This window comes from Oikopleura dioica, chromosome 1, assembly GCF_907165135.1.
Source record: "Oikopleura dioica chromosome 1, OKI2018_I68_1.0, whole genome shotgun sequence".
Taxonomy (NCBI): Eukaryota; Metazoa; Chordata; class Appendicularia; order Copelata; family Oikopleuridae; genus Oikopleura; species Oikopleura dioica.
The window spans coordinates 1,147,298-1,162,206 of NC_137291.1; the positions used below are offsets into that span (position 1 = coordinate 1,147,298).

General features: G+C 43.0%; 4 protein-coding genes across 4 annotated transcripts; 3 read left to right on the top strand and 1 right to left on the bottom strand.

The window, feature by feature from the left end:
• The first annotated feature begins 1,605 nt into the window (after nucleotides 1-1,605).
• Nucleotides 1,606-4,339, top strand: LOC145704760 (uncharacterized). Its single transcript, XM_081782233.1, has 10 exons — nucleotides 1,606-1,727; nucleotides 1,906-2,071; nucleotides 2,436-2,591; nucleotides 2,635-2,689; nucleotides 2,732-3,015; nucleotides 3,117-3,292; nucleotides 3,364-3,512; nucleotides 3,568-3,791; nucleotides 3,835-3,912; nucleotides 4,200-4,339. Exons 1-10 carry the CDS (start codon nucleotides 1,606-1,608, stop codon nucleotides 4,233-4,235), a joined length of 1,446 nt encoding a protein of 481 aa, XP_081638359.1. The 3' UTR covers nucleotides 4,236-4,339.
• Nucleotides 4,340-4,385: 46 nt separating this feature from the next.
• On the top strand, nucleotides 4,386-9,542 carry LOC145699289 (uncharacterized). The gene is made up of 6 exons (XM_081776562.1): nucleotides 4,386-4,779; nucleotides 5,052-8,022; nucleotides 8,097-8,420; nucleotides 8,463-8,870; nucleotides 8,914-9,128; nucleotides 9,170-9,542. The coding sequence occupies exons 1-6, from the start codon at nucleotides 4,645-4,647 to the stop codon at nucleotides 9,491-9,493; spliced, it is 4,377 nt and encodes a 1,458-aa protein (XP_081632688.1). The 5' UTR covers nucleotides 4,386-4,644; the 3' UTR covers nucleotides 9,494-9,542.
• Nucleotides 9,543-9,979: 437 nt separating this feature from the next.
• Nucleotides 9,980-11,357, bottom strand: LOC145704771 (UNC93-like protein MFSD11). The gene is made up of 4 exons (XM_081782243.1): nucleotides 10,761-11,357; nucleotides 10,492-10,717; nucleotides 10,260-10,449; nucleotides 9,980-10,218 (listed from the first exon to the last, which is right to left on the bottom strand). The coding sequence occupies exons 1-4, from the start codon at nucleotides 11,216-11,218 to the stop codon at nucleotides 9,980-9,982; spliced, it is 1,113 nt and encodes a 370-aa protein (XP_081638369.1). The 5' UTR covers nucleotides 11,219-11,357.
• Nucleotides 11,358-12,070: 713 nt separating this feature from the next.
• Nucleotides 12,071-13,325, top strand: LOC145699437 (tetraspanin-18-like). Its single transcript, XM_081776714.1, has 5 exons — nucleotides 12,071-12,173; nucleotides 12,218-12,398; nucleotides 12,607-12,694; nucleotides 12,751-12,967; nucleotides 13,115-13,325. The coding sequence occupies exons 1-5, from the start codon at nucleotides 12,071-12,073 to the stop codon at nucleotides 13,303-13,305; spliced, it is 780 nt and encodes a 259-aa protein (XP_081632840.1). The 3' UTR covers nucleotides 13,306-13,325.
• The last annotated feature ends 1,584 nt before the right edge of the window (nucleotides 13,326-14,909 follow it).

Sequence of the window (14,909 nt, forward strand, 5' to 3'; positions counted from 1 at the left end):
CCTTAAATTCACAAATCATGGAACAGGGCTGAGACGGCCCGAAGGGCCGTCAAGCCCCTTAAATTCAAAAATCATGGAACAGGGCTGAGACGGCCGGAAGGGCCGTCAAGCCCCTTAAATTCAAAATCATGGAACAGGGCTGAGACGGCCCGAAGGGCCGTCAAGCCCCTTAAATTCAAAAATCATGGAACAGGGCTGAGACGGCCCGAAGGGCCGTCAAGCCCTTAAATTCAAAATCATGGAACAGGGCTGAGACGGCCCGAAGGGCCGTCAAGCCCTTAAATTCAAAAATCATGGAACAGGGCTGAGACGGCCCGAAGGGCCGTCAAGCCCCTTAAATTCAAAAATCATGGAACAGGGCTGAGACGGCCCGAAGGGCCGTCAAGCCCTTAAATTCAAAATCATGGAACAGGGCTGAGACGGCCCGAAGGGCCGTCAAGCCCTTAAATTCAAAAATCATGGAACAGGGCTGAGACGGCCCGAAGGGCCGTCAAGCCCCTTAAATTCAAAAATCATGGAACAGGGCTGAGACGGCCCGAAGGCGGAAAAAATCGCGATTTTCACGCTTAGTACTATTTATACCCATTTTTACATGGGCAAACATTTCGGGTTAAGATGTTTGTTAAGAGATAGTGTGATACATCAAAATGATTCTCAGAAAGCTGGGAATATATGGCACAAAAACTTTTTAACGCCCATTTTTCTCTTTTCTTCCATTTTGGTCACTAGACTGGGATGGACACTAGGTTCATGTTCGAGTTTAGGTTTCGGGCTCTGTTTTGGTTTGGGTTAAGCTTTGGTTTCGGGCATTCTATTGATCAAACGATGGCATTAAAATCCATGTGCCATACATGCCACAATTGTCGTCGGCGGGTGAAATTCCGGTTTGTCGTTGTAAGGTTAACATGCCATGAGACCTGTGATAAAGAGAGGGGAATCGGCCATTTGGCCGTCAAGCTCAATTTAAATTCAAGGCGAGGGCAGGGAATGATAACAACGCCCGGGGGCCCCGGGCGGCTGAAAAAAATTTGTACGGGCGCGGGCGGGCGCGGGGGCCAAATCAGAAATTTTTTGCGGTCGCGGGCGGGCGCGGGGGCCAGATCCGAAATTTTTTGCGGGTACGGGGGGCGCGGGCGCCCGCAGCCCCCGCCCGCCGCCCCCGCGGGGTTCGCGGGCGGGTTTTTTCCAACACTGGCGGAAGTGAACTTGATGATTTGGGGATTTTCGAAATGACAGTTTTTCTGATACACCTCATTGTCAAAAAAACTTTCGATTCTTCCGTTCTTTTTTTCGTTTCTTCTATCGATTCTTCCCTAAAAAGATTCAATGATCGCAATTTTTCTTCGAGAAATTTTTTTGAAAAAACTGAAAATAATTCATCAAATTTATGAATTTTATTTTTTGATCCGTAAACTCAAAAAAAATTGATCATTTTTTTCTTTTCTTAGCTCAATTACTAACCCTAACCCTAAGTCTTCTTCTTTTTCTGACTCTTACTCCCTTACCCTAACTCTGGCAAACCCTAACCTAACCCTAACCTTAATTCATCAAACTAATAAATGAGATAATGAATATTCCCCCTGTCTTTTACCAACCCACAAAAGCATGGATACAAAATCAGAAATCGACCTTGGCGAAGTCTCTTGCGCTGAACTTTACACCGGAATTACCTGTTGGTGCAAAAAGAAGCAAGTAGAAGTGAAGAATTTCAAATACGTCGTCATAAGGCGGAAAATCTTTCGCGAGAAAAAATACGGTCGAAACTTGAGTTGCCAAGAATTGGTCAGTATTCAAAGCGATATGAGCAGACTCGGTCGAAGAAAGTTGGGATCAACATCTTTTTATCGTCAATTTCTTCATTTCTCGATTTCTTTTGCCAAGTCATTGAAAGTTGATCCCTTCTAGGAAGATAGATTCGTGCCCTGAAAAGTCGCGCGCTGACTTCAACACGAAATTGAAGCAATTTTTCATGAGCAGAAGCGGTGCAGCTGACATCGGCGCCGCCATTCAACGCCACTTTATCAAGGTCGACACGAACGGCGATCAGCTTGTGTCGAGGAAAGAGATCAAGGTTCGGGTTAAAAGAAGAACTATGCTTATTATGATGGGTTGGAGTCCGGAACCAACAAAAATTTTCGACAAATTTTGCGTCGGCGGTTGCTGATTGGCTGGTTGGCCGAATCCGGGCTTCTGATTGGTTGAAAATTTGGGAAGGTGTCTGGAACCGACAAAAAATTTCGACAAATTTTTCGTGGAAATTTTCAACCAATCAGAAGCCTGGATTCGGCAGACTGGCCGAATAATTTATTTTATTTCATCCCAATGAGCGGCCGAGTAGCCGCCCGCGCAAGATTTGTCGAAATTTTTTGTCGGTTCCAGAAACCTCCCCATTAATAATGCAATCATAATGATTGCTTCATTTAACCCCGTCAAAGTCATTCTTCCATGAGATCAAAAAAGAAGCAACATTCAACTCGCGTGATCGTGGATGTTTCTCAAGTTTGATTTCTCGCTGTGACTTCACAAACGGAGCTTCGAAGAATAAACTGACTCTGGTCGAATGGAGCAAATGCTTCGATCTGCCTACACAGGTTCATTCATTCCTTCTTCTTCAACCATTCATTTCTTCTTTAGCACGCGCCAATTCCTTCATCGGATCCAAAGTCAATCATCGATCTTCTCAAGCAAGGTGAAATCACTCTTCCCCCTCGAGAATCAAAAAAGTCTTCAGTCGACGAACCGGTGACCTCATCTCCAAGCGGAGTCCTCCCGCCAGGAGTGACGCAAATTGTCACCGATCGTCGCTCAGGAAGCGCATCATCTTCCGCCCGGGTACCATGTTTTTCTGAGAAAGAGACGATCGCCAACTGCCATAAAACTCAGAGGACATCCTCCAAAGTATCCGCTCCGAAGTTTACGAATGGCAAACTGGGGGTTTCTTCTAGTGACCAGGAAAGGAATTTGAACTCTTATCTGTTCGAAAAATCTTATTCGAGAAGCCGCTTGCGGCTTCGAGTCAAAAAGAATCGGAGCCGCGGGTAGCGCGGCTTGTCCGTCTTGTTTACTCGAAGCCGCAAGCGGCCTCTTGATTTTCATCCCTTTAAAATCCCGAAAAGCTCTGTCGTCCCCTCCCATCTTGCAGCATTTCCGAGCCCCGACTTTGGCGACGAATTCAGTGCGACGCAGAAAGCAGTCTTTGCTGGTGTGTGGACACAAAAACAGGCGCTGTGGACAACAATTATCGAGTCAACACGCGAAAAGGATCCGCCGGTGGCCTCCGATGTCGGGACGGGTTCGCAAGTTATTAATTACCCTTTTTGTTATTTCTTGTGAATTTGCTTCGAGCCGCCAATCGAGTGATAGTGGAATTTCTGGCTGTTCTGCGAATGTTTTTGAAAATGTTCAGCGAAAATTGGGCGACTTGATGGAGGAGCATTTTCGATCTCATCCGGAGACGCAGGTTTCTGTCATGATGGAGAATAATGAAATCATGGCCAAATATCGACACAAAGGTAATCTAAAAACAAGTTCCTCTTTCTTCATTCGGAATGAATCATTCCATTTTAGGAGCTTTGCCTGCCGCTTGGTTTTTCAGCGTTCACGACACTTCAACCCGTCGGAAAAGAAAAGATACTCGTGGAAAAGACAATGTTTGGCGAAAATCAGAGCAAATGACGGTCAGGCTAAAATTGACGGAAATCCTGAGAAATCTCGAAAGCGCGAAATGCATCCGACGATTTATTTCCTACTGTGATTCGATTGGCACTGGTCGGACTGATCGGAGAATTGGGGTAAAATGGGAATTCAGTGGGGTTTGATTAAAAATTATTTTAGAAAACAGATTTCATCGAATGCATCGATAAAAATCACATCCGCCATGTTGATACTCAAAAAGATTCATCAACTTACCAAGTAAGATGACGCTCATTTTCCCTCATTTTCTGACGAAATCAATTTAAGTTAGTGCATTTTCTGATTACCAATAAGATCGCTGTTTCTGGCCTACCGGCCAATCGAAACCCTGATCCATAATAATTTCTTTTAATTGGTTACCCACCATTTTCGGGTTATACCAATTTATGGAAGTGATTTTATGGATCAGGGTTTTGATTGGTCGGTAGGCCAAATACAGCAATCTTATTGGTTATTAGAAATGCAATTCCATAAATCGGTTTATGGCTCATTTTCACGGTTTTTAGCAATACTTCAACAAACTTCAAGGAAAATCAAGATGATCCAATTCGACATTCCTACTCTTATCAAAAAATATTATTGTTCACTATTTCTATTTAGGATATTTTTTTCGTGGAATAAAAAAAGAGTACTGCCAAGAGTGAAATTGTCGTTTTTGCATATGTTTTACTTCCTCCGTTCAAAGCGTGGCGATCATTCGCCAAAACAGCTTTCATTTTCGATGACATGCTAAAGCAACAGCTCTAATAGAATGAAAACAAGGTGCGAAAATGATTCCCAGAAGCCGTCAATCTCGACCGCCCGGTTAGAACTCGGCGCGCGCTCCGACAAAATAAAATAAATCAGAAATCAATTATAAAGGCCGCTATCGTCTTCATTCGCGATCCAGTTTCGTATTTGAAGCAAAATTTATTCATTTTTTTCTTTGAGAGATAATTTCGAGAAGAGAAAATGAAGAAAAAAGGGCATCAAAAGATATTCCAAATATTCATGCTCATGCTCGGGCTTTTGAGAGAAGCGCAGGCTCAAGGACAGAGTTGCGCTAATTTGACTTGCCCTGGAACTTGTGCTTGTAGATTTATCGAGGTAATGAGGGGTGATAGAAAGGAAATGATTGCCTTTTCAAAATAAAGGGGGGGGCGTCAGGAACCGACAAAAAATTTCGACAATTTTTGCGTGGACGGCTACTCTGCTGATGATTCGCCGGTTAGATGAATCCAAGCTTCTGATTGGTCGAAAACTTCCACGAAAAATTTGTCGAATTTTTCATCGGTACCTGACACTTCCTCAAAAAAGTCGGAGAAAATCCAACATGAAGAACCCGATTTTTGGGTCAGAACTTTTTTATCTTCGTTTAGTTTGATGTAAAATTTGACAATTGCGAGTGCCTCTCCGACCAAAGCCCTTGCGAAGCGCGCCCAACAGAAACCTGCGATGTCGAGGCTCCCTTTTTCTACGAATGTGTTGACATTTTAATCGAAAACTCAGGAGGCGGGGAAGAGTTGGACAAGCTATGCACTTGCCCGCTTGGACGAGCAACGCACTTTGATTTGAGCACTTTTAGCTTGGTTTGCATCGATGTTGATGAGTGTTCTTCTGGGGAGCATAATTGTGGCTCGACGGCGATCTGCGCGAATACCGATGGCTCTTACATTTGTGAGGACATCGACGAGTGCTCCGAAGGAACCCACAACTGCGCCGCCTCCGAGACCTGTCTCAATCACGAAGACGGCTTTTCATGTCAAATAAATGACATGTGCGCGGTCCTTCAGCCTTGCCACGAGCGAGCCACTTGCGAAAACACCGATGACGGGAGCTATATTTGCACATGCGCTTCAGGCTTCGAAGGCGACGGTGAAATAAGCTGCGAGGACATCAACGAGTGTACTAGTGGAGGCTGGCCGAGGGGTGGTTGCGATTGGTGGGGAAATGGTGGAAAGTGCATCAACGAAATTGGTTCTCATCGGTGCGTTTGTCGCAAGGGCTTTACCGGTGATGGAATAAAGTGCGAAGATGTTGATGAATGCGAAGAAGGATCCCATACCTGTGCGACAGACGCTTCTTGCGTCAATACTAAAGGAAGTTTTACTTGCACCTGCAATGTTGGTTTCTCCGGAGATGGAAAATTCTGCACGGATGTTGACGAATGCGCCACTGAAGAAGACAATTGTAGCGAACACGCGATATGTTCCAATTCCGTCGGAAGCTTTTTCTGTTCTTGCAAAAGTGGTTTTTCCGGCGACGGGCAAAACTGCCAAGAAATTGATGAATGTGAGAGCGAGTCGCATGGTTGCTCTGAAAATGCAACTTGCTTGAATCTTCCTGGATCGCATGTTTGCTCTTGTAACGCTGGATTCGAAGGAGATGGAGAGACATGCACGGATATTGATGAGTGTGCTACCGAAGCTCATAACTGTCATGCGAATGCTTCTTGCCTGAATCGACCCGGCGGCTGGGATTGTGCTTGTGATGATGGTTTTCAAGGTGATGGGATGAGCTGTGAAGATGTCGATGAATGTCAAGCTGGAAGTCACAGCTGCTCTCAGAACGCCTTGTGCGTCAATTTAGAGGGAGATCATCATTGCATTTGCAAAACTGGCTATGAAGGTGACGGCAAAACCTGTTCTGATAGAGATGAATGCGCTCTTGGGATTCATAATTGTCACGAAAACGGTGTTTGCTCGAATACCGCAGGGTCGTATTCATGTTCTTGTGCTGCCGGATACGTTGGTGATGGAATCAACTGCGAAGATATTGACGAATGCGCTACTGGTGGACACAATTGTCATGCAGCGGCAAATTGCAATAATAATCTTGGATCTTGGGCGTGTTCTTGCCGTGCTGGATACAGTGGATCTGGGCAGAATTGCTTTGATGTTGACGAGTGCGCCGACGGCAGCCACTATTGCTCCTTAGTTGGCGGAAGTTGTCAAAATACAGATGGCTCATTTTCCTGCTTCTGTGTTGAAGGGTATTCTGACGACGGAGTCAACTGTTCTGATATTGACGAATGCGCAGCAGAAACTGATAATTGTCATGCAAACGCAATCTGCTCGAATACCCAAGGAAGCTATCAGTGCTCGTGCAAAAATGGCTTTGCTGGTGACGGAACTAATTGCGAAGACATTAACGAGTGCGAGAAAGGAACTGATAATTGTGATGAAGACGCAAATTGCGCGAACAGTCTTGGCAGCTTTACTTGCACATGCAACGATGGCTTTTCTGGGGATGGAATCAGCTGTGTTGACAATAACGAGTGCGAGACAAACGAGCATAATTGCCATTCAAATGCAAAATGCACCAATTCTGATGGTTCTTTCCTCTGCGCGTGCAGAAGAGGATTTTCCGGCAATGGAATCACCTGTGCAGACATAGACGAGTGCGAGGACAATTCTCATAATTGTGATCCTAATGCAAGCTGTACGAATACTATTGGTTCTTTTAGTTGCTCTTGCAATTCTGGTTTCGGCGGCTCTGGTACTGAATGTGCGAACATAGATGAATGTGCGCTCGGACAGCACGATTGCCATGCAAATTCCATTTGTGAAAATACTTTTGGCTCTTACGATTGTTCCTGCAAAGATGGTTTCATCGGTGATGGCAAAAACTGTGAAGATGTCGATGAATGCGTAGGTGGTGCGCATGATTGCGATGTGAATGCAAGCTGTTCCAACACTCTTGGCTCCTGGAGCTGTTCATGCAATGGTGGTTTCGAAGGAAATGGGAAGGTGTGTGAAGACATCGACGAATGCTTTGTTGGATCTCACAACTGCGCGAGCACGGAGGATTGCATCAATAGCGAAGGTGGATTCACATGCAAGATAAACGACATGTGTGCGGTTCTTCAACCTTGCCACGAGCGAGCCACTTGCGAAAACACCGACGACGACAGCTACACTTGCACATGTGCTTCCGGCTTCGAGGGTGATGGGGAAACCAGCTGCGAAGACATCGACGAGTGCACTACTGGAGGTTGGCCGAGGGGTGGATGCGACTGGTGGGGCGACGGCGGAAGGTGCATCAACGAAATTGGCTCTCATCGCTGCGAATGTCGCGAAGGCTTTTCCGGAGATGGAATTGAATGCAATGATATCGACGAATGCGAAGAAGGATCTCATACTTGCCATGAAAACGCAATTTGTGAAAATAACGCTGGAAGCTTTAGCTGCAACTGTGCCAATGGATATCAGGGCGACGGAGAAAATTGTGAAGATATTGACGAGTGCAAAGAAAAGACCCATTCATGCGCTGAAGACTCAAAGTGCTCGAATTCGCCGGGAAGTTATTCTTGCCAATGTCTGACTGGCTTTTCTGGTGATGCTTATTTAGGCCTCGGTTTCAATCTTCGATTTCTCGTTTCTCGAAAAATTTCGTTTTCAAATCAAAATATGAAACCAAATGAGCTTGTGATGACATCAATGAATGTCTGAACTCTCCTTGCGCAGAAAATGCTTCTTGCTCAAATACTCGAGGAAGTTTTTCGTGTTCTTGCAATTCTGGCTTCGCTGGTGACCCCCGTACGTCCTGTGAGGATATCAATGAATGCGAAGGCGACCACGGTTGTCCTGTTAATTCGCGGTGCACCAATCTTGAGGGGTCTTTCAAGTGCGAAGGATTCGCGATGAAAAACGGGCGTTTTGAAGACATAGACGAGTGTGCCAACAATCCTTGCCATCATAACGCGAATTGTGTGAACAACGATGGGAGTTTTGACTGCATTTGCCAAGGTAAAAATATTTGTTCATAATTTCTCGGAGATTTTTTTCTAGATGGATATCACGGGGACGGCTTCGTTTGCGATCTGACAGTGAATTGCTTTGTCGACAATGGTGGCTGTAGTCACTTTTGCAATATCCCAAGCGGCTGCTCCTGCCCAGGCTCTTGCTGGAATCTTGATTCGGATAACAAAACATGCGTTCCTGATGTAGAGAAATCGGAGATGCAGTGCCTACCCGGCTCGATGGACATTTCTATTGACGGTTGTTTGTTCGAAGACGGGAAAAATTACGAGCTTCAGATGATTGATCCAAACTGCATATTGAGCAAAAATGGTGGATTTTTCGAGCTCGAAGTTGATTTTGATGAGTGCGGCACTTATATTGACAAGATGAATGGCCAAGTTCTCATGTCGCAAAAAGTACAAGCAATGACAGGCGATCCTCTCAGCCAAATTATCGGTAAGAAAAATATGAAAGGGGCGATGAATACCGTATTATCTAGAGGAATTCGATTTCGAGTGCAGCTACAATTCGACATATATAGTTGCTGCTTCAACCAGACTTGAGCTTGACGATACTCCGTTGGAAGTAAAAAGTGAAACTGAAGAAGGAATTTTTGACTTCTCACTCAATCTCTTTTCCAATGATGAATTTGTGGAGAAATTATCAGAAGATGATGTAATCAATGTTGGGGAGAAGGCGTTCTTTGCTATTCAGGTATTTCTTTCTTCCCGCCTCAAATGATGATTATTTTCAAGGCTGAAAATTTCCCGGAGAGTCTTTACTTTTTCGTGCAAAAATGCTCCATCGAAGAAATCGGCACTTCAAGCTCGTTTGACATCATTTCAAGTCCTGGCTGCAACAACTTGATCACCTCTACTTCTTCTCCCGATCCATACATCACCAGCGGCGCCGGAATGAAACGATTTGAGTTCCAGTCATTCACTTTTACAAGTTCAACAAAAGCAATCGCGGAGGAAATTTTGAAATGTGAAATTCAAGTCTGCCTTCAAGATGAATGTCCCGAAACTGCAGCTTGCGGGACTGCGAACTCCGTAAGAAGACGGAGAGATAATTACTGACGATCTTTTCTGTACTGAAAATGTACTTTTTGTAAATAAACTTTCATAAATTCTCAATTAATTCGCAAGAAAATAATGTTTTCAGAATTTTGTTGAAAGTTCTTTTTATGTTCTTTTCAGCAGGTATCAGATTCACGTGTTTACTCTTGAAACTTTAAGCAGAACCCATCTGACTAGAAAAAGATAGATTATTGCCCGAGGAATTTTTGTGCTGCACTAGAAATACAACTCAAACGCAAGCTCAGCACTTCGCAGGTTTTTTTTAAAGTTAAATTTTCAAAAAAGAGAACACTTCACGAAGATTAATGAAGAGTTGTCTAAGGAAAAAGTTAAAAATCGATTTACAGAAGAGTTTAAACTTTGTTTAATTAATAAAAAGCATAAAGAGTATGCTTTACTGGAATGTACTGTGAATAATATTACTGTGAATAATATTACTGTGTTTAGGGAATAGAAAAGGGGAAATATCCAAATAAAATGATCTATTTATTCAGGTTTTTCTAAGCTGCATTGAGTATTATGCCTTGTTCTTCTTGCAGTGTACTCCATTTCAAGCTTTACAAGGCAAATTAGAGCTAAAAGCACGAACACAAGCAGGATGATAATTTGAACAGAAAGCGTCAGTACAGTAGCATAGAGAGAGGCAACTCCAACAGAACCAGCAAGCAAGATTCCGACCCAGACATATGCTCCAGCTGTTTCCCACTCTGCCTTGAAGCATGAACCTTAATTCACTAATGATAAAAGATGGCTGAGAATTTGTAACCGATAGCTCGATTCATGGCGACTTGAGTCGTGCAGTCAAAATACCCAATCGCAAGGGCGGAAATCAAAATTGAATATTTTTGAGGCGAAATGATCCCTGGAGTTGTTGTTGCGTGGAGAGTGCAGGTATCTGGAAAGGTCAGGTAGAAAGTGATCAGGGAGTAGATCAGGAGACAGAAGGCTGATCCCAGCTGAACTTTGTAATGAGATGAAGGCAGGCAGAATGAACGAACCTGGATGAAATGTTTTGAATGAAGAACTTGAACAAACGTCGCCAAGAGTTCTCCCACTCCGACCATCAAGACTGCCAAGCCCATTAGGGACTTTGAATCGGGCAAATCTGGTGTGGTTCCAACACAAGTTGGGAGAACAATCGAATAGAAACAGATCAAAATCCCGATTTCGGCCATGAGCGGCATCAGCAAGAGCACATCCTTGTTCTTGGCCATTTCCCAAGCACTAAATGAAAAGCATAATTTTTCAAAAGAAACCATAAATTCACCTGAATAGATAAGTCCTAAGCTCTTCCCCAACATCCTTTTGCTTCACAACCTTTCCTTCTTCATTATTTTTCAGGAGCAGAAACGACAATGCTCCTAGCAGCGTGATTCCAGACATAATAATCGCGAGAAGATTCTGCTCCGATTGATCAATGATCGTCCTTCCTTTCCAAGCGTAGAAAACGTAGATATTTCCTCCGAAAGAGCCGCTCATGTACATTGCGAAAAAGATCGAGGCGTTTCTGTGAAGCGTCTTTTTCGTCGAATTTATGACAAATTCCGAACCGCGGCCGATCCAAAGAAATGCGGCGCCGCAACCGGAGAGGGCGGAAAAGACATAAAGGAGGGCTGGAATTGGTTTGATGAAGACAGCGCAGTAGCAGGCAGTGATGACGCCGCCAAGGAGCATGAGATATTTTCGACTCATCAGGCTCATCAAGACTGGGGAGAAAATTGACATGATGCTGTTCGTAGAAGAATATAGGGCCAGTGAAACAAAGCCATTAACATCTGTCTCTCCAGTTCGATTTCTGTACGATCGGAGAATTGTCTCTGAGCATCCAACAATCGTCAAATAGCCTGTCTTATTTTTGGCTCTGAAAATTCCTATTCTTGGTAAAAAAGAAAAATTTTAGAGCCATTCATAAACAAGAAAAAATCCAAGCCCGAGAATGAAAATATTCCAATCTTTCGTATTCATTTTCTTTCTACTTTAGTCTCTATTCGAAAAAGTGATCTTTAGGTTTGAATTTCTTGATATTCTGGAAGTAAGAAAAAAGGGTTGAGTTGTGTTTGTTCACGACTCAATCGGATGATATTGAGCCAATCTTAATTGAATTTCGAAAAAATAGACAAGAATGAGAACTGGCGGAGTGACAAAATGGTTATTTTTGAAGTGAAACAGTCGATTCGACAAGTACAGTGTGTACTCAGTGCTACAGGGTGGGAAGAAAAGACGCTCTTTTCAGTAATGGAACTGTAGGTTTATCCCTCAATAGAATATTTACACGAAAAACGGGATTAAACCAAAAGTTGGAAGTGGTTTTTGGATAACAAATAAGATTTGCGCATTTGACCTACTGGCCAATTAAAACCAAGATCCTGAAATTCACTTCCTTTTTTTTGGTCTGCCCGAAAAAACGACTGTTTTGAGTCATCTATCCGTCAAAAGATTCATAGGAAATGAAATTCTCCTCTGGAACACGCGCGACATTTTTATACGATTTTTAACAATCCGGTTGAATACATCTTCAAATACAGAAAATGCATAAAAGACCCTGCGCCCCAAAAATTTTGACGAAACAAGAGGAAAATGATACGCTGCCTTTTTATTCTGACGAATACTCTCGCTTTTCTCGGCGGAACTGCTTTGATTGGCCTCTGCACTTGGATCATTCTTGACGCTGAATCTATTGGTGAATAAAAATGAAGCAGCCGTTTTCATTTTTCTGTTTTTTAGGGATCGAGGCGGACTTCATTGTCGATTTCATAAATGGCTTTTTGAAAGAAGTGGCTGAGAACCTCGGCGAATTGTATGAAGAACATGTTGGCAACCCGGAAATTTTCGAGGACATTTTTGAATGGATTTCATACGCGACTTATGTTGCCCTAGCCGCCGGATGCCTTGTTACGCTGATAAGGTTTGACATGAAATTTGACAAAAGAAAGCGATTTGGCGATAATTTTTGCAGAATCTGATTGGCGCGTCGGCCAAATGCGGACATCTGATTGGCCAGTCGGCCAAATACGGACATCTGATTGGTCTGAAATTTGACATAAATTTTGACTAAAATAGTATTCTGATTTTTGTCGAATCTTGACAGAAAAATTGAACTTTCCCTTTTTCAGTTTTACTGGCTGTTTCGGAGCTCAAGCAAAGAGCCGTTGCCTCTTGACAATTTTCGAGATTTTCATGGCGCTTCTCATTGTCATCCAGGTAATGAAACATTTTTACAGTTTTCCTAGGACTTCGTTCTTTGACTCATTTCCTAGCTCACTGGAGCTGTTCTCGCGATCTTCTACTACCCAAAAGTCGATGAGTTTCTGGTTGAGCGCTTTGCCGAGTACGAGCCGATTCCGAATCCGGAGGACATTAATGATGTGAATCAAATTCCAGACCCTGATGTGATTTTCAACTCGCAATTTGTTGATATCATGCAGACAAGTCTCGACTGCTGCGGGTGGAATTCGAAAGATGATTTTCCAAATGGTAAAGAAAAAAGACCGAATTTCGATTTTTTGGGGCATTTTTTGGACAAAATTTTAGCAAAATTTTAGTCAAATTTTTGGTCGCAATTTCGAACCTAAATATTTTTTTACCGATATTTTTTTCTCATTTTGATAATTTTGCTTCTAGAATTGCCGGAATCCTGCTTCCAGACCGATGCCCAAAACTTGACCTCCGTCTGGGAAAACTCCTGCGGACGAATTTCAATAAGAATTTTTCGGCCAAAAAAATGGCCCCCCTTTTTATGTGCTCATATGAAAGAGCGTAAAAAGTTATGCTCGAAAAAAATATTTTTTTTTGCCCGAGGGCATAAATTATGACTCATAGGTCAGTTTGAAAAATTTTCAAACTCCCCCCCTAAATAGCCTCCGGGCACTTATTTTTTCGGGATTTTTTGACGTCATTAGAATCCTCAGGACATAAGCTTTTGGTAGACCCCTCAACCGCGGTAAACCGCCCGGTTAACCGCGTGGTTCACCGCGGTTCATTTCCTTAGGCATAGTACACATACCAATATACATATCAATCGACTTCTTTTTTGATGCTGGATTCATTTTTGAGCATGAAAACACATGACCGCATGGTCAACCGCCCGGTTCGGGATTGCTGATGAATATTTTTCAAAAAATTGCTTTCAAAACTGAAAATTTTTCAAAGCTGAATAATTTTCAAACCTGAAAAACTTTGAAAACTGAGTAATATAATGCACTCAAAATATTTCAAAACTGATAATGAACCACTTGACTAACCGCCCGGTTAACAGCGGTTCAAAGCGATTCACGCTCTGAATAATCACAAAATGTGGACATATGTATATAAGAATGCTTTTCTACTCAATAGGAGTCTTTAAAACAGATATTTGAACCGAACCACTAAGGTAACCGCCCGGTTCAAAGCGGTTCAGAATGATTCACGCTCTTAGTATCCACAAAATGCTTAAAATGTTTATCAAAATGCTTCTCTACTCATAAGGTGTTCTTTTTATAGATATTTGAACTGAACCACTTGGCTCACCGACCGTTTCTTGAATCAACTTAGGGAAGGGGCCGGCCGACTCTGAGGTGAGACAAGCCCTGTTTTTTGAATCCAGTCAAGGAAGGGGCGAAGCCGAAACCCTTAACTGGATTCAAAAAACAAGGCTGGCATCGCCTTCGTGTCGGCTTGGCCCTCTCCAAACTGGAGTCAAAAAGCGGGACTGGCCTTACTTTCGGGTCGGCTTGGCCCCTTCCCAGACGGGATTCAAGAAACGGGGCTCAGAAAATTGGTCAGTTTTGAAAATTTGCAGTTTTGAATATTATTTTGTTTTGAATATAAAGTTTTTTAAAAATTTTTTAGTATTTGGCACTTCTGAAAATTTTCTTGAAACTAAGAGCGTGAATCACTCTGAACCGCTTTGAACCGGGCGGTTACCTTAGTGGTTCGGTTCAAATATCTGTTTTAAAGACTCCTATTGAGTAGAAAAGCATTCTGATATACATATGTCCACATTTTGTGATTATTCAGAGCGTGAACCGCTTTGAACCGCTGTTAACCGGGCGGTTAGCCAAGTGGTTCATTATCAGTTTTGAAATATTTTGAGTGCATAATATTACTCAGTTTTCAAAGTTTTTCAGGTTTGAAAATTATTCAGCTTTGAAAAATTTTCAGTTTTGAAAGCAATTTTTTGAAAAATATTCATCAGCAATCCCGAACCGGGCGGTTGACCATGCGGTCATGTGTTTTCATGCTCAAAAATGAATCCAGCATCAAAAAAGAAGTCGATTGATATGTATATTGGTATGAGTACTATGCCTAAGGAAATGAACCGCGGTGAACCACGCGGTTAACCGGGCGGTTTACCGCGGTTGAGGGGTCTACCAAAAGCTTATGTCCTGAGGATTCTAATGACGTCAAAAAATCCCGAAAAAATAAGTGCCCGGAGGCT

What these genes read in the sequence shown, in the direction of transcription:
- LOC145699437 (XM_081776714.1), top strand. Translation starts at nt 12,071, where the DNA reads ATGATACGCTGCCTTTTTATTCTGACGAATACTCTCGCTTTTCTCGGC. An exon ending in TGCCTTGTTACGCTGATAAG is followed by an intron (nt 12,399 to 12,606) that starts GTTTGACATGAA and finishes TCCCTTTTTCAG; the next exon opens with TTTTACTGGCTGTTTCGGAG. An exon ending in CGCTTCTCATTGTCATCCAG is followed by an intron (nt 12,695 to 12,750) that starts GTAATGAAACAT and finishes CTCATTTCCTAG; the next exon opens with CTCACTGGAGCTGTTCTCGC.
- LOC145699289 (XM_081776562.1), top strand. Translation starts at nt 4,645, where the DNA reads ATGAAGAAAAAAGGGCATCAAAAGATATTCCAAATATTCATGCTCATG. An exon ending in GTGCTTGTAGATTTATCGAG is followed by an intron (nt 4,780 to 5,051) that starts GTAATGAGGGGT and finishes ATCTTCGTTTAG; the next exon opens with TTTGATGTAAAATTTGACAA. An exon ending in TCCTCTCAGCCAAATTATCG is followed by an intron (nt 8,871 to 8,913) that starts GTAAGAAAAATA and finishes CGTATTATCTAG; the next exon opens with AGGAATTCGATTTCGAGTGC.
- LOC145704760 (XM_081782233.1), top strand. Translation starts at nt 1,606, where the DNA reads ATGGATACAAAATCAGAAATCGACCTTGGCGAAGTCTCTTGCGCTGAA. An exon ending in TTCAAATACGTCGTCATAAG is followed by an intron (nt 1,728 to 1,905) that starts GCGGAAAATCTT and finishes GATCCCTTCTAG; the next exon opens with GAAGATAGATTCGTGCCCTG. An exon ending in GGCCAAATATCGACACAAAG is followed by an intron (nt 3,513 to 3,567) that starts GTAATCTAAAAA and finishes ATTCCATTTTAG; the next exon opens with GAGCTTTGCCTGCCGCTTGG.
- LOC145704771 (XM_081782243.1), bottom strand. Translation starts at nt 11,218, where the DNA reads ATGTCAATTTTCTCCCCAGTCTTGATGAGCCTGATGAGTCGAAAATAT. An exon ending in ATTCAAAACATTTCATCCAG is followed by an intron (nt 10,450 to 10,491) that starts GTTCGTTCATTC and finishes TACAAAGTTCAG; the next exon opens with CTGGGATCAGCCTTCTGTCT. An exon ending in CGCCATGAATCGAGCTATCG is followed by an intron (nt 10,219 to 10,259) that starts GTTACAAATTCT and finishes TAGTGAATTAAG; the next exon opens with GTTCATGCTTCAAGGCAGAG.